The sequence below is a fragment of the Xiphophorus couchianus genome, chromosome 10, assembly GCF_001444195.1.
Source record: "Xiphophorus couchianus chromosome 10, X_couchianus-1.0, whole genome shotgun sequence".
Classification (NCBI taxonomy): Eukaryota; Metazoa; Chordata; class Actinopteri; order Cyprinodontiformes; family Poeciliidae; genus Xiphophorus; species Xiphophorus couchianus.
In genome coordinates, this window is record NC_040237.1 from 17,546,637 (window position 1) to 17,567,255 (window position 20,619).

General features: G+C 43.5%; 2 protein-coding genes across 4 annotated transcripts; one reads left to right on the forward strand and one right to left on the reverse strand.

Annotated features, from left to right (window-relative positions):
- Positions 1–19: 19 nt before the first annotated feature.
- zdhhc16b (zDHHC palmitoyltransferase 16b) lies at positions 20–9,005 on the reverse strand. The gene is made up of 10 exons (XM_028029360.1): positions 8,877–9,005; positions 5,162–5,461; positions 4,885–5,079; positions 4,139–4,227; positions 4,029–4,057; positions 3,787–3,920; positions 1,745–1,830; positions 1,522–1,645; positions 1,310–1,380; positions 20–573 (listed from the first exon to the last, which is right to left on the reverse strand). The coding sequence occupies exons 2-10, from the start codon at positions 5,423–5,425 to the stop codon at positions 468–470; spliced, it is 1,098 nt and encodes a 365-aa protein (XP_027885161.1). The 5' UTR covers positions 5,426–5,461; positions 8,877–9,005; the 3' UTR covers positions 20–467.
- Positions 9,006–9,769: 764 nt separating this feature from the next.
- Positions 9,770–20,049, forward strand: vps35l (VPS35 endosomal protein sorting factor like). 3 transcript variants are annotated; one of them, XM_028029358.1, is made up of 31 exons: positions 9,884–9,900; positions 10,265–10,364; positions 10,452–10,628; positions 10,722–10,841; positions 10,961–10,985; positions 11,127–11,206; positions 11,297–11,425; positions 11,507–11,591; positions 11,678–11,734; positions 11,954–12,050; positions 12,224–12,271; positions 12,345–12,438; positions 12,514–12,714; positions 12,802–12,848; positions 13,970–14,081; positions 14,720–14,836; positions 14,952–15,005; positions 15,397–15,477; positions 15,565–15,627; positions 15,711–15,796; positions 15,903–15,983; positions 16,519–16,582; positions 17,276–17,374; positions 17,452–17,529; positions 17,616–17,730; positions 17,967–18,106; positions 18,198–18,363; positions 18,477–18,595; positions 19,235–19,384; positions 19,546–19,648; positions 19,769–20,049. In XM_028029358.1, exons 1-30 carry the CDS (start codon positions 9,884–9,886, stop codon positions 19,642–19,644), a joined length of 2,901 nt encoding a protein of 966 aa, XP_027885159.1. In that variant the 3' UTR covers positions 19,645–19,648; positions 19,769–20,049. The 3 variants fall into 3 exon arrangements, with proteins under 3 accessions (XP_027885160.1, XP_027885159.1, XP_027885158.1); XM_028029359.1 differs by having other exon boundaries at positions 9,770–9,900; positions 19,238–19,384; positions 19,546–20,049; XM_028029357.1 differs by having other exon boundaries at positions 19,546–20,049.
- The last annotated feature ends 570 nt before the right edge of the window (positions 20,050–20,619 follow it).

Sequence of the window (20,619 nt, forward strand, 5' to 3'; positions counted from 1 at the left end):
TTATTTATTTATTTTTTTTAAAAAAGAAAGAACAGGAAGTGGAGCACAGCTCCTATTGGTTACTGATTACATCAGAATCTCTTGTCACAAACATTCAAATAGAAAATTGAAATGAAAAAGTCTCAATGGGAATATTTCACAGTGCATCATTTGCTAATACAAACTGCCTCGTTTACAAAACCAAAGGAGCAAAAAAGACTCGATTTGAAAAGAAAAAAAAAAGCTGGAAGGAAAGGAAGGGAGTTCATCATGTTTTCCTTTCTTTGGCACCAGGACACATCAAGTCAGTAGTGCTGAAAGTAATCCCCCCCCTCAAAATGTAACATGTAAAGTTGTAAAAAAAAAAAAAATCATCAAAATGACTCGGATCTGCAGCAACCAAAACATTTCAGTTCCCAGAATGCATCAGAGCACAGCTCCTCCTCTGCTCTCTTCTTGTTGCTTTGGATGTGAGGGGAGCAGAGAGGTCAGATGGCCATGGGGCCATCGCTGCTGGTGGAGGGCCGGTCCCACAAGAGGCCGTCCCCGCCGGGCGGATGGCTGGAGGGCAGCAGGACCCGGGTCAGCCAGTGGCTGGGGGGAGGGGAAAAAGTCTCATCGTTTCAACAGAGATGACTCAGAAATATTCAGATAAGAAAAACAATATCAGTTTTATTAGAAATGAGCAGGAAATGCTAACTATGATGAAGGTTTTAGAACAGGCAGTGTGAGGGGCAGCCGTGATTAGACAATCAGCTGTGTTGGGAATTTGATTTGCTTGAACTCAAAACATTTTGGCACTTTTTAAAAGTTCTGAACCAATATAAATCCTTGATCCACAAAGGCCTAAAATTATGGAGGGAATTTACCGTTCAGTTTGACATTTTGAAAAATAAATCACAATTAATTAATTTGCTCTTTAAATTTATATTGAAACAGATACTGTCAGAGTTAAACTCTTAAATTAAAACCAAAACCTTGAGTCTTACTTGGATTTATTCCTTCCTCGATTCCTTCCTTCCTGGAACCCTAACTTTCTTCCTTCCTTCAATTCTTGCCTCCCTTTTTTGATCACTTTCTTTCTTCCTTTATTTCCTTCCTGGATCCATAACTTTCTTGACTCCTCTCTTCCTTCCTTCTCTCTTCCTCCATCTCTGCCTTCCTTCCTTGATCCATTCTGTCCTTCCTTTATTTTCTTCCTTTATCCCTGACTTTCTTCCTTCCCTCCACCCTTCCTCTCTTGTTCCTCAGCCTTCTCCAGGTGTTTCCATTGATGCGTTCAGAATAATCAAACCAACATATGAAGATGTTTTGTGGCTCTTGGTCTCACCTCCTTGTTTCCACTCCAAAGAACAACTTCCAGTTGTTCAGGCGGCCATGATGGTACGGGTTTCTGAACACCTGACAGGGAGAAGAGGAATCGTTAGAACAGCAGCCATTGTTTTTTTGAAAAATCATGTCTATTGAAGCAATCGAAGGAAAAAAAAGTTTTATGAAGAACAAATTAATATTCAATTCAATTCAATTCATGGCTGATGGCACCTTGCCGTTGCCCTGCAGCCGTCTGGCCTCCTTGCGGTTGATGTGGCGCTCCACGCTGGTCTCTCCTCTGCTGATCAGCTTGGCGTGCCACAGGGTCAGTCCGCCCAGCGCCACCGCCACCGAACTGCAGAACCAACGGGTCAGAGCGGAACAGGAGAGCCGTTACGAAACTGCCAACTAGCTGCAGGAAGTGGTCCAGGTTCTGTGCAGAGCGCCGGCTCACCTGGTCAGGACCCAGAGGAAGATGATGCACTTATGGCCAACGCTCTCTCTGGGGCTCAGATCTGGAGGCGGAGTCTGAAAGGAAGTCTAAAAACAGACAGGAAGTACTTCAGACTGACGGCCAACACGGCGCCGCTTAGATTCCAGATCTGTTATGCTAGCTCTGATTTGTTCCTTTTTAAGACTTTTGTTCATTTGTTTCATGTTTAGACAATTATTCCCTCTGGTTTTCTAACTCTTTATCTTTCCAACAAATAGTATGGTGCGTAACCGTGGCAACACGGTATTGTTTTTCCAACTGGCAGGAGCTGATTAGCGTCTCAAAAGCTCAAATAACACCCGAAGTACGACCCCAAAGCCCGGAGTTAAAATGACAGATTTAAAGAGGAGCAGCAAAAGCAAATGAGGCAGATTAGCATCGCTTAGCAACAACTGATGATGTCATCCAGGGCACGTTATTATGGAATATCATCTCTGCTGTTAGCCAGTCATATTGTTTTATCTGTGTTTTATGAATACTGCGCAGCACTTTGTTGCAGTTAATGTTTTTAAAGTGCTTTATAAATAAAATGAACACAACAGCAACAGTCTTCAATCCAGAAGCTTCTATGTTTTGGCTCTTTAAGGTTTTATAGATTTCATAAAAATGTGGTTTAGTTTATTATTTCAGGTAAAGCTAAAAAAAAAAAAACCCAAAGAACAACCAAAGTAACAAACTAATTTTTGCACTGTGAATAAATTTGGTGGCAAATGACTTGTTTAAATTTGCCAGTTTCGGATACCACGGCCCTTTAAGTTCTAGATCTAGAACTTTATGAAGGTGCAGTGAAGGTACAACTAAAAACGTTTATTTTGTTCGTGAAAACCTGGACAAGAACAGATGAATAAAACTAAATGATCACATATGATTAAGCCTTTTTTTTTTTTTTTTTTGTGCAGCGCTGCATATCTTCCAGACCTTAATCACATGGCCATCGTTGTTTACTTCTCAGCTTTTCAGATCCTTAATCAGACGTAGATGTGAGAACAGGATCATTTCCAGGTGTCCTGTTTCTATCTCTGCCCTCCATCTGAGATCAGATTCTGCCTTCTGACTTCCACCTCACAGATGCTGTCGCTCCAAACATCTCATTAAAGCTCCTTGATTAAAATAGGCCACACCTCGGGGCAAAGGTCATCAACGTTTATTATCCAGAGCCTTCAGCTCCCTGACACGTTTGACTAGAGCCACAAAGCCCCTAAAAAAAAGGTTATCAAGTTTTTTTATTGAAGAATCATGACTGGAAATTTATGTTTAGATTTTAAAGTATCAAGCTTTAAAAAAAAAAAAAGAGAACAAAGGTTGCACTGATTGCAGTTTTATGACTGATCACTGATCTTTCAAACAGCCTGACTTGCCGATTCTCTCATGCATGTTTGAGAAATCCTTTAATCCCCATGGCAACCATTCAACTGTGCAAAACGCCTGGGTGGACCTAGCTCCGCCTTCGAGGACGAAGCTCCTCCTCTGAGCTGCAGATTCCAAACTTTAGAGCTTCCACCTCTCAGAGCAGCTCTACCCTGCCCACTCTTCCACTCCAGCTCCTTCAGACTAGCCAGCAACAATCAGCAAACACCTGGTGGAACTGTACACCTCATCATAGAAGCTACTTCTCAGTTCAACGTTGGTAGAAATGTTGTTAAAGGGGTTAATGTAGTAGCCATGTTGTGATGACTTCCTGTAGGCGGAGTTTCAGAAAGAGCAGGAGTTTTTAAAGAGACAGCGGCCCAATTTCAAGGCACTAAATTACAATGGCAAATTTCTTTTAAGTCATATTTGATATATGTAACATTTTCACAACACTTTAAGGTAACATAGTTGTGTGGCTGTGCTATAAAATGGCACTATGTGGCAATACTGCCCCTTTAAGTTTGAATAGAGTCATCAATCATACTTTGTCGATCCTAAAGGGCCAAAAAATGCTTTGGAGATCAAACTAAGTGGATCTCTGGATTCAGGTCAGTAAATGGAGGTAAAGCACTCTGAACCTCAACAGAACTCACCTCTATGGCGCTGTAGGCGTCCAGAAACAGGTTCCTGCTGCTGACGCTGCAGTAGACGCAACCCAGGGTCATGTAGAGGCAGAAGGAGAAGAAGTAGCGATGGTTCAGGTGGCCGACGCAGTTGTTCAGCCAGGCTGGGAAGGTGTTCAGGTCAAACGCTTACAGTAGGTCCAGAGAGCCCGGAGCGCTCCCAACGTATTCACGTGGCGTCGTTTCACATGTTCTACGGGCTGAAAGGATACGACAGTGATGGTCCATCTTCAGGATGCACCTGCAACACAACAGAAACAGCTCTGTGACATAAAGACGGGCTGAACCGGCTCGGCGCCCGGGAGGAGAGACGGCAGCTTACAGGCTGCAGATGCTGCAGTGGTGCGTCCTCGGCGGTTTGGGGGTGATGCATTTCTTGCAGATGGAAACAGACGGAACGTCGCGTTTGTCCTGAAACACGCGGACAAGGAAAAGACTTTACTGAGACGATAACGGTCCGCGATTCCTCGGAAAGAGCGGGAATGTCACCGTAACTAATTACGGCAGACGATAAATTGTCCCACAAATTATTGCGATAAACATGAATATTGTTTGTCGCAATATATTTTCAAGTAATATATTGACAATGGCATCACGATGTAAGTTTGCCGTCTCTTTGTATTATTCTTTGTAAAGAATACTTCATTTAACTGGAAGATGTTTGAAATATCCAAAATAAAACAAACTGACAAGAAATAAAAAGGAGTTCAAATCAAACGCAACCAAAATCATAAATAAAATGGATTGTGAAGTCTCTGCAAACTAAATTGCTCTTGAAAAAGTTATGAATCAGGACGACGGACATTAAAGAGGTCAGTTTAGTTTGGTCTCTAATGTTGTCTGCAAAACAAAAGTTATTTCGGTAACAATTTATTTGAAAGGGAATCTTATGACATGACAAAATAAGACACTTCCTATGAAGAGTCATTTGGTAAATAATGACACTTTTAATGCAAAGTTGCATTAAAATTTGCATTAAAAGTTTCATCTTTACATTAAACATGTCATTATTTGCCAAATGATTACTGAGACCTTGCGAGGTACGGTACTTTATGGTGGACGTAGTACCTTGGATGGGTGTCCGGGGGAGGTGGTGGTGGCCTTGTAGTAGTGGAAGACCACCAGGATGAGCAGCCAGTGGCCGCAGCAGAGATGCCAGGCGATCCAGTGAGCGGGGTACGAGGAGAAGATGGTCGGTAAGACAAACAGGTAGATGATGATCACCACAGAGGACGTCAGCAGGACCACCAGGCACACAAACACCTGGAGGGATACGGGGAAAAGAGAGACGTTGAAGTGAAACCAGAGCAGAGTCGGGGCTAGTCGGTTGGAACGGAGAGCTCACCACTCCAAACCAGCGGGTGACGTTGTCCACGATCCAGTAGACCGGCTCGAACGCGCAGTCCAGCAGCGTGTCCGAGTTGGTGAGGCTGTTGTAGTAAAGGGAGCGAAGCAGCAGCTTGCCGTACCTCCACGCCGCCGACAACCTGACCCCGACCCCACCTCCTCCTTCCTGCGGGCGACACAGCCGGCGCAAGCGCAGCGCCAGCCGCAGCACCAGCCGCATGGCTCGGGAGAGCTGCCACCTCCAGCTGCTGCCCAGACGCATGCCACCGCCGGCCGCTCGCCTCCGGAACACTCTGCCCTGCAAGCACACGCACACGCACAGGCACACGGACCAGCAGTGAGAAACGCAGGCCACGTAAAACAGGAGCTCGTCGTGCTGGAGCCAGACGGCCACCGAGTTCTCCATCGTCTTCCTCAGGTAGAGGGTGGATGGCCAACAGGAAGACTGGCCGGTCGGTGAGGCAGGACAGTTTCCTAGAGTCTAACGGCGCCTTTCACTCACAGCTAATGGAAACTGAAGTGATCGAGTGCTGAGGGACACCTGTCAGCCCCCACAAACCAACGTGTCCTTTGAATAATTCAGGACTGGGCCAGATCCGCGCTGATTAAAAGTTCCAAGAAATTAGGAGGGGAGGATGCAGAGTGGTAACCCTGTAAGGGGGGATGGGGGGCTTGCAAGACAACGAAAGGGTCCGAAAGGACATAAAGTGGCTATGTGATCCTGAGGCGACATTTCATCAAGCTGAGTACTGCTCCCTCTGATGGGGCTTACAAAATTACACTGGCACCGAGACAGAGCCTCCTAAAAGCACTAACAGCCTTTTAGCCTGGGAAAAACCAGCGTCTGGTTCTACACTGCAGCGGTTCTGGACTTATTGGAAAACGATTGCTTCCTAGAGGACTCAACTCCTTTGAAGTTTTAAACAATTGGATCTGATTTTGCACAATTGCAAATATTTGGCAGTGATGTTTGAAAAGCTTCAGCTCGATGGAGCTTATGGAAATGCTGCGCCCCGTAAATCTGCGTGGGTGGTACAGCAGTGACACCTTTGCACCAGCCCTGTTTAGTCCGATTAAATCCAACTCTTAATTTGTTTGGAGTGGGAAGTTCTGGTCCGCTTACAAACCTAGGTCTCGGTTTGATTGATGTGAACTCTGGAGCGGTTCAAATGCCAATGCCAAGGCAAGCAGACCGGAGACCACTCCAAAAGCAAGGAAAGACATTTTGGGTTAATATAACCAAAACAAACCTGTGCGTATGGTGCAAGAGGGCGAAATGGCTCGTGGTTTTTAGCCAACGACAAAAGAGAAATCTTACAACCTAAAATCTGACGCCACCCCACTTTTGCTTGCATTTTGTGAAGAAGGAAGTTGTATTTAGTGTCTACTTCAGAGGTTTATGTGTCATTTCCATGGTTCTTGGCGCAGTGCCACCGTAGGCATGAGGGGAGGGAGCAGGTTTTTCAAAAGGTTTGGTTTGTTTCACACAATGCAGTGTGAAAGAGAACCTCACCAACTGAAAATGCAGTGTTGCCATTTTGGTTCCCAATCGAACCGATTCTACCGCACTATCAGATGTGAAAACATTCATTTGAACCACAAACTACAACCTTATATATGCAGAATACAGTTCTAAAACAGCTGCCTTCTGTTCGCTGACTGGCCTGGTTGAAACTCAGCCTGAGAAATCAAACTCAATGGGAGAAATTCCATACAGAACACTGCAGGGAGATGAGAATCGAGCGGAATTTCGTAGGAATGCAATGGCCCGTTAAATTCACACACAGTTTGTTGTGTTACAACCAAAAACTCCTGCGTGTTTTATGCAGTATATCAACACCAAGCAGTAGACAATGGAAGTGGGAGAACAACAAAGTGTTTTACAATTCAGTGTCTGAAAAGTCTTGTGTGTGTTTGTATTCAACACAATAAGTCAACTCTTTCACGTGTGCCTCTCCGCTTCACAACTATTTGCCACTTTGTGTTGCTTCCTCACATAAAATCCCAATAAAATCCACTAAAGTCTGTGGTCCTAACGTGTCCAAATGTGAAAACAAAGGTATGGAAGGTACAGTAGTGATGGACGCCAACAGGAAGAGAGTGAAGTCAGGTTATTCGGTCGGTTGAGACAATTAAAAAACGATGGAAGTGCATGAAAACATGAGGTCAAATGAGGTCATAGGTTATCTCTCTTTTCAGTGACCTCTGGGTCTTTCTCCTTTAGAGATGGATGATGACGGAACAGCTTTCGACGTAAACAAGTGAAAGAAATAAACATGAGGACATACAGAGCGACATGTCTGCACAGATGGGATTTCAGCTGACTGAGAAGAAAAAAAGGTGTTAAAGAGTCTGATTATTCATGTAGGGAACCTGACAGGAAGAAGGGACAGAATCATGTCGGAGCAGAATCTCTATGGTAACCGGTGTCCCCAATCTGCTCTGAGACGGCAGGCGGACCAGCACCTCACTGTGTTTCACCGTAACAAGCTTTACTCCGTCCTCTAACGGAGGGCGGCCATTTTCTGTCCTCAAATTGCATGGTCCACACTGTGAACAAACCCCCCAAGAAGAAGCTGCCGAGTTTTCACTGCTCACGAGTTGGAACTTGCTTTCTCTTCTCCTCCAAATGTTTATCACTTCTTCAAATGTTTCTTTTTACACACAGGGATCCATTCGCAGATGATATGTGACTTTTTTTCTCGAATCTGACACCAACAGCCTCTTACTCATTTTGGCTCCTTTTGCCACCTAATCTGGACTTCTACTAGCAGAACAATCTCTGCTGCTATGGCAACGACTCGGGTCAGTGCTTCTGAAATGTTTTAATCCACTAAACTAATTGAACAAATATTATAGGTATAAATAAATGATTTCTCAGTCATTTGTTTGTGTAGTTATGCATATTTATTTTATATTTGCGTGTTTTGCTACACAGTTGTGATGAGAAATGTAAAGGTAAATGTGGAGAGTTCAACATTAGCACCACACAAAGACATTAACCATCAGAGCTCTGCAAACCAGGCCAGACTTTAGAGGGGCAGAAGCCCAGGGCTACATCTTTTAGGGATATCCCAAAATATTTTTATTCTATTTGGTCATTTGTTTTCTTTCTCTCTTTTTGTTTCCATCATTAGATTTGGGGAATTTGTTTGGGAGGTGACTCTGAAGTTATCAAAACCGAACTGATGAATGTGAAATTAAGCTGTTTAATGTTATTTCTGTGATTATTTTCTAGTTTAAACGCAATCCAACTGACTGAAGACCCTGCAAAAATAACTTTTTATATTTTTATTTTTGGTAAATTTATAGAAACATAGAAAATATCTACTTTCTATTATTTATCGTCATGCATTTCTATCAATATTTAAACAGTATATTACTCTTCAAAGTCACAAACTTAGACCGATGGTACGCTTTGTAACACCATAAAGAGAATAACACATTCATAAAGCAAATGTTCTGAGCAGTCTAACGTTGTATGAAGCCAGAAACTGCCACAGAAAACCCACGTTAAAGTCATTTAACCTCCTGACTTAGAAATAATCTCGTTAACCACGGGCATTCCTCCCAATTAGTTACAGTTGTATTACATTAGCAGGCTAGTTACCCTCCTGCTACCATCTTGATATCCCACCTTTGTTAAGTGTTCAGTTCTACTGGATAACGATAATGCACTTTCAAAGATATAGATTAGCAACGGTGGAGCTTACCTGCTCAGAAGAACTATGTAGGTAAGAGATGCAGCTGTTGTCAAGTCATGGTTTCACTAAACAAGTGACCTACGGGAATTTCACTGACTACAGAAAGACCGACAGTACAAAGCGGTAAGACTGACGAAGTTCGTCTTTTAAGCAGATGTCTCACTAACGTTTACGAAAAGTAGAACTGCCTTGTGTTAAGGAGGAGACATAAAATTAGATAGATCTTGAGTCAAATTTTAAACTAAATACTATCACCAGCTGCGTTATGAAATATTTAGATATGCAATATTGAGATTAATCGGTGTAAAATTAGTTAAAGTGAGACCTCTGTCTTTATTTTTATCTTTTTTCCTGGCGGAGACTAATGCTGCGTTTCAGGTTTATTCGGAACTCGGAAATTCCGGCTTTCACCTGGAAAGCCCCCCCCCCGAAATCGGAATTCCCACTGGGGACGTGGGAGCGACTCCGACTACAGTACACTAAGACTTATAAAGCCAACTTTCAATATTAAAGAGTCGTGAAAGCATGTTTATTTTACAAGCGTGCTTCTAAAGTCAATGTTACATGTACCACCTGGAACTCTAAACTGAACATTTTAACTGGCGTTTGCTTGTGGAAAGTAAAACTTAAAATTATGTCCTTAAGAGATACTGCGAACAATGTCTATGCGCATCGCCATGTAGAAATTCCGACTTCTTTTTCGACTATCTGGAATGCAGCTCCGGCTTCCGAGGTTACTGGAACTCAGCATCAGAAGCCCACAATGTACCATGGGAAATGAAGTCACATTTGCAAGTGCAATATTTTTTAAAACATATCTTAGCTCTAGTACACGCTGCCTTAATTTAAGTTTTGAGCCTTTAGCTCTGACAAAGTAGCAACAACAACCTATAATTTATACCTATAATATCTGTTCAACATCAGCGCTAAATTTAAAGATACAAAAACCCAAAAACCTCGTCACCAAATTACAGCCTGAACCAGGAAGACCAGAAGTGTCATGTGATATAAAAAAAATGGCTTCGGTGCAATGGTAAGATATCTTTTCTCATTCTCAAAACATGTAGCTATGAAAACCGAACTGTTAAACTAGCCGCGTATCTTTAATATGCGACGTTTAAGTACGTATATATTGCATTTAACTTGTAGCTGTGTATTTTTAACCGTTTTTTTCTACAGTTTTTAGCTGTTATTTGCTACACTAAGCTAAAGCCATAACATAACAGCCATTAACTTATCAGTAGAAAACGCTTGTAGACATTTTATTTATGAATTAATTAATTTATCTATTTATTTATTATTCAAGTTGATAGTTTAGAGCAGGACTAATCCAGTAAGCGCTGTGTTGAATTGTAGTTAGGTTTCATGAACACATCTCCTGCTTGTTGTGCCAACAGGCGCTCTCGTGGGCGAAACTATGAGGCAGAGCTGCAGAGGTGTCATCCTGAGGGACTTCCTGTCGAGTTCGGAGACTACCATCCCCTCAAGCCTATCATGGTATCACCTGCCTCCTGTTATCCGGCCTCCACAGTGTGAAACCTGCTGACCCGATTCACAAAATGACCCCTCTCTGTTTCCCGCCAGGTCACGGACACAAAGACCCGCCGTGGAGCTCGCAAAGGCAGCACCTCCTCATCTTCCTCCTCCTCCTCCTCAGCACCCATGGACCCCCTCAGCTCCATGCTGGACGGGACGGACCCCCTGTCTATGTTTGCCGCCACCGAGACGTCGGCGGCCACGTCGCACGGCAGCTCTGTGGGGGTCAGTTCACCAGCTGACCCGGCAGGAGAAACACTAAGAGAGGGGACGAAGGTTTTAATTCTTTTCTTTTAAACAGACATGTTGTGCTTCCAGGATCTCGGGAGGAAGAGGAGGGTGAAGGAGGAAGAGGCGCTCGGAGCCGACTTTGAGCCCTGGTCAACGAAACGAGGAGAAATCCTGGCCAGGTTCACCACCACTGAAAAACTGTCCATTGTGAGTCCAACATTTTTTCAGACATGATCGCATGTAGAAGCTTATTGGACATTTGTCCCACACTGCCACGGCAACGGTTTAGGGTTAAAACCTCAAGGTTTCTGTGTTTCTCTTTACAGAATCTCTGTATGGGCTCTGACAGAGGTAAGACCACTTGTTTTGGATCTAGTTATTCTATTTCTTTTTTTTTCATATTATTACATTTATTATTCATTTTATTTGAATGAGTGTGTAAACAGGTGTCCTGTTTCAGTGGACAGCTGATAAATCCGTTTTGTCCACCAGGAAAAGCTCCCAATCCAGGATCGTCGGCCGTTTCAGAGAAAGTCCGCACTCGCCTGGAGGAGTTGGACGATTTGGAGGAGGCGCGTCGCTTGTAGTGACTACATGTTAACGATCAGCGCTGGGTCCGGGCTGATGTGTGACAGCTTGGTGTGTATGTGTGTGTGTTACAGGGTTCCCACAGGGAGCTCCTCAACCTCTCCCAGCAGGATTACGCCAACCGCATAGAGGAGCTCAACCAGTCCCTGAAAGAGGCCTGGTCCTCCGACCAGAAGGTCAAAGCCCTGAAGATCGTCATCCAGGTAACAACACACACACACACACACACACACCCCTCCTTCCTCTTTGGGGTCAAACACACTCACCTGTGAGGTGCGTTCCAGTGCTCCAAACTTCTGTCCGACACGTCTGTGATCCAGTTCTACCCCAGCAAGTTCGTCCTCATCACCGACATCCTCGACACTTTCGGTGCGTTCACTTCCTGTCAGCTGCTGCTGCTGTTGTCGAGCTGTTACATCATATTGTATGTGTGTGTGTGTGTGTGTGTGTTGTAGGCCGTCTGGTGTATGACAGGATCTGGACCATGTGTTTAGACCCCAGACCTCTGCCAGGTAAGTCTGGACATGTTTCCATTTCTGTCACATTAAAGCCTTCAGTTTACTTCACTGGGAGTTTATACTCTGGATCAATATGAATTAGAATCCTAAAAGTGTGGCATACCTCTGAATTCAGAACCCTTGACTTTGATGGCACTAAATGAAATCTAGAGCCTCAGTAGGTAAAGTCAGGGAGTCTCTCCCTCTCAGATTCTCTCTCTCTCTCTCTTTCAGACTCCTTCACAGTAGAAGATGTGAACGACACGGCGAAGGAGACATGCCTCAACTGGTTCTTCAAGATCGCCTCCATCAGGGAGCTGCTGCCCCGACTGTATCCACCAGCAGCTGTTTGAGTTCTGGAACCAAAGCTCTGAGTCAGGCTGGAAGAGTTCCTGTGTGGGGTTTCAGGATGGATGCGCAGAAGGTCCACATCTGGGCTTACCTAACGGTTGTGTTTGGTCAGCGTCTGGAAGCTGAAGTTGACTCTTTAACCTCTGACCTCAGATATGTGGAAGCTGCTATCCTCAAGTGCAACCGTTTCCTCAGCAAGTCGTAAGTCTCCTCCAACGCCGTTTTCCTCTCTGAGAACCGTCCGCGAACTGACTCACGGTTCACGTCTTTGTAGAGGGATCCAGGAGACCCTTCCCCGGCTGACCGCCATGATCCGTGGGATGGGAGACCCTCTGGTCGCCGCCTACGCCAGGGCTTACCTCTGCAGGGTGAGTTGCCCTCTCCTCCCGCCTCCTTCCCCGGCCGCCCTGCGGCTCAGACCTGACGCCCCTTCGGATCCCCAGGTGGGCATGGAGGTGGCGCCCCACCTGAAGGAGAGTCTGAACGCCAACGTCTTTGACCTGCTCGCCACCTTCAGGCAGATCAGCGGTGACAGCGTCCAGAAGCAGCTGCACATGCAGAAGGTGGAGGTGCCGGCGTACCTGACGCTCTACTCGCCCGCCATCAACTGGATCCTGCAGTGCGTCGCGTACCGAGCTCCGGAGGTAAAGCGCCTGTCCGCCGGGCTCAACCCAAACGGGTATCAGCTGAATGAAAGTCTAACTTTTATCCCATCGCTGTTTCCACATCAGCAACTTCTCACAGAGATGATGGAGAGATGCAAGATGATGGCAAATAAGTAAGTAGACCGAGCAGAGAGGGGCAGGACCTTGTTGGACTTAGAGTTTCATCATGATGTTTTGTGGCACTATTGTGGTAATGGTAAAAGTAACAATAAGAACTGTCTGCTCTACCAAAACATATGTGTGGTTTGTATCACTAAACTGCACACAGTAAAAAATGTAATCCTATTTTCAAATGTATTGATGGCAGCTGCGCTTTAATTACAAATAGGCGCAAAACTTTGTCGATTTTCCGCCAATGTAAAAAAAAGCAAAAATACAATTTCACAATTCTTGTGCTTCCATTCGATAATAAACGTAACTAAAATCACATGTGAATAAGTTTGTTCACATGATAAGTTATTAAAAAACATGCCACTTCATTGTCCTCCAACTACTTCCTGTCTTCTTCTTCATGGTTTGAGCCGACATCCGGTTGTCGATCACGTGACTCGTGTGATGTAAAAAAAAAAGTGCTTCCATTGCAATTTTGCGAAATTAACTCATTTTAATACGGCCATAAATCCACCTCACCGCAGCATCAAAACGCTTTAGCAAAAAGAGATTTTTTTCAAAGTTGCCGTTTTTCCACTACAGGAATTTATGTTAGAAATGTCAAATTGCACAATTATAACATCAATGGAAACGCAGCTACTGTTATTGAACAAACATTGGAGAAGATAGTAAAGCTAAGTTTTGTGGAGATTTAAACATTATTCATTAAGATTTGTTGTGATAACGATAAATCTAAATTCTTATGAAAGGAAATGTGTCACGATAAATGATAATTAATTAACGCCCATCCTTCTTAGCAGGATATGGTCTGCTGTGGCGCCCCCTAAAGGGATATAAAAAAACATATAAAAGCATAAACTCGCCTCGAAGCAACATTTGAAAAGCTTCATCCAAAGAGGGCGGTGCCAAGAGACCCTGAGGGGCGTGGCCAAGCGCGGGCGTTAAGGAGGGGTGTGGTCAGCTGCAGTTGCTAAGGTTAAACCAAAAGAGGGCAGCACTGAGACGGTTTAAGGCAGCGAATAATTTATACAAACAGTGGAAAAACTGTCTATTTAGAGTTTAGTTACTTTAGCTGTTTCTCACTTATTTCACTAACATTTTGTTGTTGTTTTTTTTCCCACAGTGCCTTGCTTCTCAACTCAATAATGAGAGCATTCAGACCGGAGTTTGTTGCCACCAGAGCCACTGATTTCATTGGCATGATCAAAGACTGCGACGAGTCCGGCTTCCCAAAGGTCAGAGGGCACAAACGGTTGGACTATTCTAATCTCTTCATTTAATGCATCTTAGAGCGGCTAGAAACTTCAAAAAATGGTTAAAAATAGCTCTTTTTTTAAAAAACATTTTAATCTTGAAACAAGCCGTTTAACCCTTTCATGCATAGTGGTCACTACAGTGGACAGCTATCTAAAAGCCATTTTCTTGTGCTTCCTGTGGATTTTTATGTTATAAATGCACACAGACCACTGAAGTGGACACTAATGCATCATAAAATATACCATCAACTACTGGCCATCAGCTGCAAATGCAAGAAATTATTTTTGTTAAATACAATATGGCCGACAGACAAAAAAGCATGAGAACCGACCCGGTCCCTCCTTCTACTGTAGACGACTCTTGCAAGTAAAAAAAATATTGTGACATCAGATAACCCCTAAGGAACAATACTACTGATGTATTTTTCAAAAAACAACTTTGTATTTGGACAAAATTACAATTGATCACATAAAAAAAAAAATTTTAAAAAAATTATTTTTACAAAAAAATGTTCCTACCTTTTTTATGCCTTAAGAAAAGAATTTTAAAAAATGGAAAAAAAATTCTGACACAAAGGATCATAATTCATGCATCAGAGGGTTTTTTGTCTCTGCAGCACCTGCTGTACGGCTCTCTGGGTCGCAGTCTGGCCTGCGCCGATCCTCCAGAGTCTGAGAGGCTGACCATCCTGAACGAAGCCTGGAAAGTCATCACCAAAGTCCGAAACCCTCAGGTTCTGCAACTTCTACACATAAAAAAAAAATCCACTTATACCAGTTACTTGTTCCAGATCATAACTCACTCATTTTAGTTTTTTTTTTTGTTTTTTTTTTTGTCTGTTTTTGTAGGACTACATGAACTGCGCTGAGATCTGGGTGGAGTTCACCTGCCGACACTTTACTGTGAGTGAAACTAGCTTGGAAAATGGTGGCCACTACTTTTCTTATGAGGGAGCAGCAGGGCTGTACTAAGCTAAGATAAAAGCATAAAACTACAAGAATAAAGTCATAACATTACAAGAATAATGTCGCACGAGTATGAAGTTGTATAAGAAAGGTTGTACGAAAAAAAACAACAGTATAGACCTTGGAGAAAGAAGTTGTACTGGAAGTCATACAAGAAGGAAGTCGTACGATAACAGTGGTATTAGAATAGTCATATGAGAGTAAAATCATACCAGAAGAAAGTTCTGAAAGACTTTTCTCGTATTATTTCAACAATTCTCGGTACTACTTCTTGTAATTTAGTTTTGTTTTGACTTTTTTTTTTGTTTTGTTTGTTTCGTCCTGACAGAAACGAGAGGTCAACACGGTCCTGGCTGACATCATCAAACACATGACTCCTGACCGAGCGTTTGAGGAGGCCTACCCTCAGGTTAGCACGATAACTCAACCGGCTACAATTGACTTATTTCTCTCTCTTCTTTGTAATTACTTCGGTGTGTTCTCGCTCTGCGGGCAGCTGCAGTCAGTGATCAGGAAGATCCTCACCTACTTCCACGACTTTTCCGTCCTCTTCTCCATGGTTAGTGGTCTGAAACACAAATCCAAACTGTTCCCTGCTTATCGTGTTTGACTTTTTTTTTTTTTACATCCTCTGTCCATCAGGAGCGCTTCCTGCCGTTCCTCGACATGTTCCAGAAGGACAGCGTGAGGGTGGAGGTCTGCAAATCCATCATGGAGGTTTTCATCAAGTAAGACAAAGAAACAAAAATGGATGAACTGGCTAGGAAAGAGGAATTTAGTTGCTTCAGTCGACAAAGTGAATGGATTTTTTCCGATCTGTTGTGTTTCCTGCAGACACCAGCTGGAGCTCACCAGGGACCCGGTCATCCTCAATGCCATGCTGCACATCTGCAAAACCATGCACGACTCCGTTAAGTAGGTTACGTATTACCATCCCCTCTAAACTTTTAACGGGTCTGTTTTTTATTTTTACTGTTTATATCGTTTTAACTATATTAACAGAAAAGCTTAGCTAACTTATAGCCACAAGTATTGTGTTGCCCATCCAATTAAGGCAAAAAGTTGTCAGAAGTCGGGTATTTTTAGAACGTCAGTGATGTCAGTGGTAGTTTTCAGTACTATGAATGCTGGGAGATGGAGTTCGATTAGTGTGCTTTGAGAAAAATAGGGTGGAATTGACTGACCTGCACAACAGAACATACTTTGGGTGAATTAGAACAGAAAATGAGAGCCAGGCCTTCTCGTCCAACATCAGTGTCTGACCTTACAAATGGAAGACACTGATGTGTCACCCTTTGCATTCAAGTTCCCAAGTGTGCAAAGGGTGGCACATTGGGAAACATGGGCGATTAAGAACACTAAGCAACAATTAAATTCATATTTGTGTGATGAATGCAAAGAGTTCCTTTTGGAAGTCACTCAGCAATGTCTGTTATCTTTTGCCTGGCAGCGCTCTCACGCTCGAAGATGAGAAAAGATCTTTGGCTCTGCTGATCATCGGCTTCATCCGCATGGTGAGACTTCAGTTTTATTTAATAAGAGTCGATTCACAAATCCTCACAAGATCGTGGTTAGCAACTTAGATATGGATGAGAAACTCTGAACACAAATCATGCTGGTTTGTAGAGATGCACTAATCTGACATTAATATCTGCATCGCTCCTGATATTGAAAAACATCCTACATCATGTATTGGTGACAATGAGCCATAAGATCATATCTATTCAGTATAACTCTATGCTTTGTGCTTTGAGCGACATCATGCTTTATTATTTATTTGACACTATATTTAAAATTCCAAATTGTACTTTCTGAATCATTTGAAAGGATTGCAAACTGTTGCAGTTTAGCCAATTTTTTTTCAGTTTATTTATTATTTATTTTACGTTGGCTGTTCTACTCCTAATTTCACTGACTGAACAGATGAAAGTTGTTTTTTCATGTTTGAGCTTGTGAAGCTGTTGGTGTATTTAATTGTGCTGTACTGGTGCAGCATTAGCAAATACATTAATAATTCAGTACATTTATGTTATGTGTTTTAAAAAAAAAAAAAAGTATTTTAAGTCAATTCAAGACCGGTCTTCTGTATCAGATTTTGCCGATACTAAATCTCAGATATCTAATATCTGATGCGCTGCTTTATCACGACTTCACACCGTACTGCTAGTAATCTTGTCCTCTCCTTCTTGCCGTACTCTTCTCTTCAGGTTTCCTTCGGCCGGGACTTCGAGCAGCAGCTGAGTTTCTGCGTGGAGGCCAGAGCCACCTTCTGCAACCTGGAGCCGGTCCTGGTGCAGCTCATCCACGTCAGTAAAGCGTCCGCATCCTCGCCCGGCACATACTGACACTTTGTCGCGCCGAGTGTGACCTTTGTTCTGTCCAGACGGTGAACCAGCTGGCCATGGAGACCCGCATGGTGATGAAAGGGAATCACTCCAGGAAGACGGCAGCGTTTGTCCGGGTGCGGTTACCTCAGGGTGGGTGGCTGTCCCTTTAAGAGGGGGCTTCTTGCTCATTGGTCTCTGGTTTCTGTCCCCTGCTCTCCAGGCATGTGCGGCCTACTGCTTCATCACCATCCCGTCTCTCAGCAGCATCTTCAGCCGCCTCCACCTCTACCTGCTGTCCGGTCAGGTCGCCTTGGCCAACCAGTGTCTCTCTCAGGGTGAGCACATCCTCCATTTTGGATTACAGCTCGACTTCTCCCCGTCTTCTGTTCTTCCTTTGACCTTCTGCACGTTGTCATGCTGCAATCACAGACTTCGATACATTTTACTGAGGTGAACAGTCATATGTTCACCCCGTCAAATAAAGTGTTACCGATTTCAAATATTTTGACCTCATCGAAGCTGAAGGGGCGTGAGTAGATTTGGCCTCTAAATAAATGTCTCCATCTTCCAGCCGACGCGTTCCTGAAGGCAGCGGTCAGCGTCCTTCCTGAGGTTTCTCGCTCCATCAGCGTGGAGGGGAAGCTTCGCTCCTCCGAGAGCTTCCTGCTGGACTATATCAACAACTTCTTGGCCACGCTGCTGGTTGTCCCGGTAACGCCCTCGTTTTTCTGGCAACGCAGCGAAATTTTTAAGCATCCTGCAGAAGGAGGGCCGCGTAAACCCCTCTTGCATGTGCTTCCAGGACCACCCGGAGCATGGCGTGCTGTACTTGGTCCGCGGGCTGCTCAACATGGTCCAGGATTATACCTGGGAGGACAACAGCGACGCTAAGGTGCGCGTTTACATCAGCGCCCTGCCGCTGCTCGCCGCCATGAGTCAGGAAACGTACCTCTACTCCATTCCTAAAAGTAAAAACACACACACACACATGGATGGAGATGGAACCCTTGGTGCAATGTGCAGAAATCACGATGCACACAATCAGCTGTTCTCTGGTTAGACTCTACCTTCTGTTCCCTAGTGGACTCCAATGAGACGTTATATGGAGGAGACCCAAAGTTCTTGTCAGAGATCAACAAGCTGTGTGAGACTTTGATCGGACAAATCTTGGACCATCTGAAGACGCTCACTCGCGACGAGGTCAGAACGCACAAGAGTCACTCACTTCCACTTTGATCTACTCACATTCTTCATTTAAAGGGGCAGTATTATGTAAAATTATTATTGTTTTTTTTTTTTTTTTTATTATTCTAGTTTTTCATCGTGTAATAATGTTATTTCCTCATCAAAAACATACCTGGGGTGTTGCCTTGATTCTTTAATGCATGTTTGAGAAATCCGTTAATCTCCTGTGGCAACCATGTAGCTTTATGAAAACTCCTCTAATCAGCTCCTTCAGACTAGCAGCAGCAATTAGCAAACACTTGAGTTCATTATATGAGTTACTTCTCAGTGAAATGCTGATGGAAACATTATTGAAGGGTTAATAGAGCAGCCTTGTTGTGATGACTTCCTGGAGGCAGAATTTCAGAAAGAGCAGGAGCTTCTTAAAGAGACAGAGGCCTAATTTCAAAGTGTTAAATTATGAAGTCATATTTGGTATATATAGCATTTTTATGACAACTGAAGTTAACACGATTACTTGACTGTGCTACAAAATGGCACTGCATGCCAGGAAATCACAATACTGCCCTGTTAAAGTTTATGAAGGTAATATTTCAGAAACATTTCCTTCCTCTGCACATATCTTTTCTCATTCTTTCCCTGGCCTCCTCGCAGCAGAGCGTGCGGCGTCAAAGCGCCCTGGCCTTCTCCCTCTTCGGGGTCCTGCTGGCCCACGGCGACCTGAGGAACAACAAGCTGAGTCAGCTGTCCATCAACCTGTGGAACCTGAGCCACAAGCACGGACACTGCGAGACGCGAGTCTCTGTGGGTTGGCATTTTACAAACCGAGCAGCTCTCCGCGGAAATTAATAGCTTCCAAGTTTTGTTCACAGCCTGGAATCGTTAAAGTTGACTTAAACCTGACTTTACAGCAGCTATGCACGTACATTATTATGACTTTCCTTCCCCTTTTGTGTTTCCTCCAGATTCGGACTCTGGAGTCCATCAGACATCAGGCTCAGCGGCCTGACATGGCCCACCTGTCAGACACAATCCAGAGGCTTGCTCTGCAGTCCCGTACCTGAATGTTCTGCTGTAAAATAGTTCATGAAGCATATTAAAATTATTTCACTAATGTAAATAAAAAATCTGAACCACATGAATTTTAACTCTACTTACAGCAAACCAAAACAGGCTAAAGCTGTCACAACCACAAAGTATTACATTAGGCTCCGTTTATTCTGAAACCCCCGAATAATAGGAATATGATAGGAATATCGGTAATAAGAAGAAAATGGATTGATTGTAAAATGTCATTGCAATTTGCAGTAATAGTTGTGTTGTGTTCATGTTACACTGCCCTGCTGCTAATTAGTCCATTTTTAGTCGTCAGTGGTTGGCACCGTTAATAGGTTCTGAAATTAATGTTTCTCTAGTATTTTTATTTTTTAAAAATTAAAATCAAAGTTATTCAACATGTTTCAGCACAAGCTTTCTATTTTATTTACCTTTGCTGCTTACAGTTTAGTTCATTTAGTTCCAGGATGTTTGCTCATTTGTCTATGCCTTTGCAGGACCTGTACAGGTTAATAAGCAACCCTACACATGGAAGATCTCAGGATCCTTTACTGGAATAATTCTGTGCCCATTGTAGAAATCCTTCAGTCTAAAAGGCCTCAGTCAGATAAATGACCTTCACCTCAGCCTATTGTAGTACAGTTCTAGTTGTCACTCTGTCCTGGATGGTGGTCAAAGGTTTACACCTCAGAGTGCAGAAACATTCACACTTGCCTGCTGCTGTTCTTCAACAAGCGCTCCCTGTTGCCTGTGGCAACTGAATCAGTTGGTAAACAAGATAATCCTGGCACTCAAGAGTTTTAGATAAAGTAAGGCTTTTTTCACAGAAACTGAACCAACCATCCCACTTCCATTTACTTATTTTTTTTTTTCCAACTTAATGAAGAGAAAATTTGACTGCAACATTCTCGGCATTGTGTGTTTTTCTGGAAGTTATAACTGTCCTTTACCCTGAGACATTGAAATTATGACTTCAGCCCACC

Excerpts from the sequence above, each read along its gene's own strand:
- zdhhc16b (XM_028029360.1), bottom strand. The coding sequence starts at position 5,425 with ATGCGTCTGGGCAGCAGCTGGAGGTGGCAGCTCTCCCGAGCCATGCGG. Across the intron at positions 4,058-4,138 it reads CACTGCAGCATCTGCAGCCT|GTGCATCCTGAAGATGGACC; the intron begins GTAAGCTGCCGT and ends GTTGTGTTGCAG. Across the intron at positions 1,646-1,744 it reads TTCCTCTGGGTCCTGACCAG|TTCGGTGGCGGTGGCGCTGG; the intron begins GTGAGCCGGCGC and ends TTGGTTCTGCAG.
- vps35l (XM_028029357.1), top strand. Across the intron at positions 10,629-10,721 it reads CGCACGGCAGCTCTGTGGGG|GATCTCGGGAGGAAGAGGAG; the intron begins GTCAGTTCACCA and ends TTGTGCTTCCAG. Across the intron at positions 15,478-15,564 it reads TTGAGGAGGCCTACCCTCAG|CTGCAGTCAGTGATCAGGAA; the intron begins GTTAGCACGATA and ends CTCTGCGGGCAG.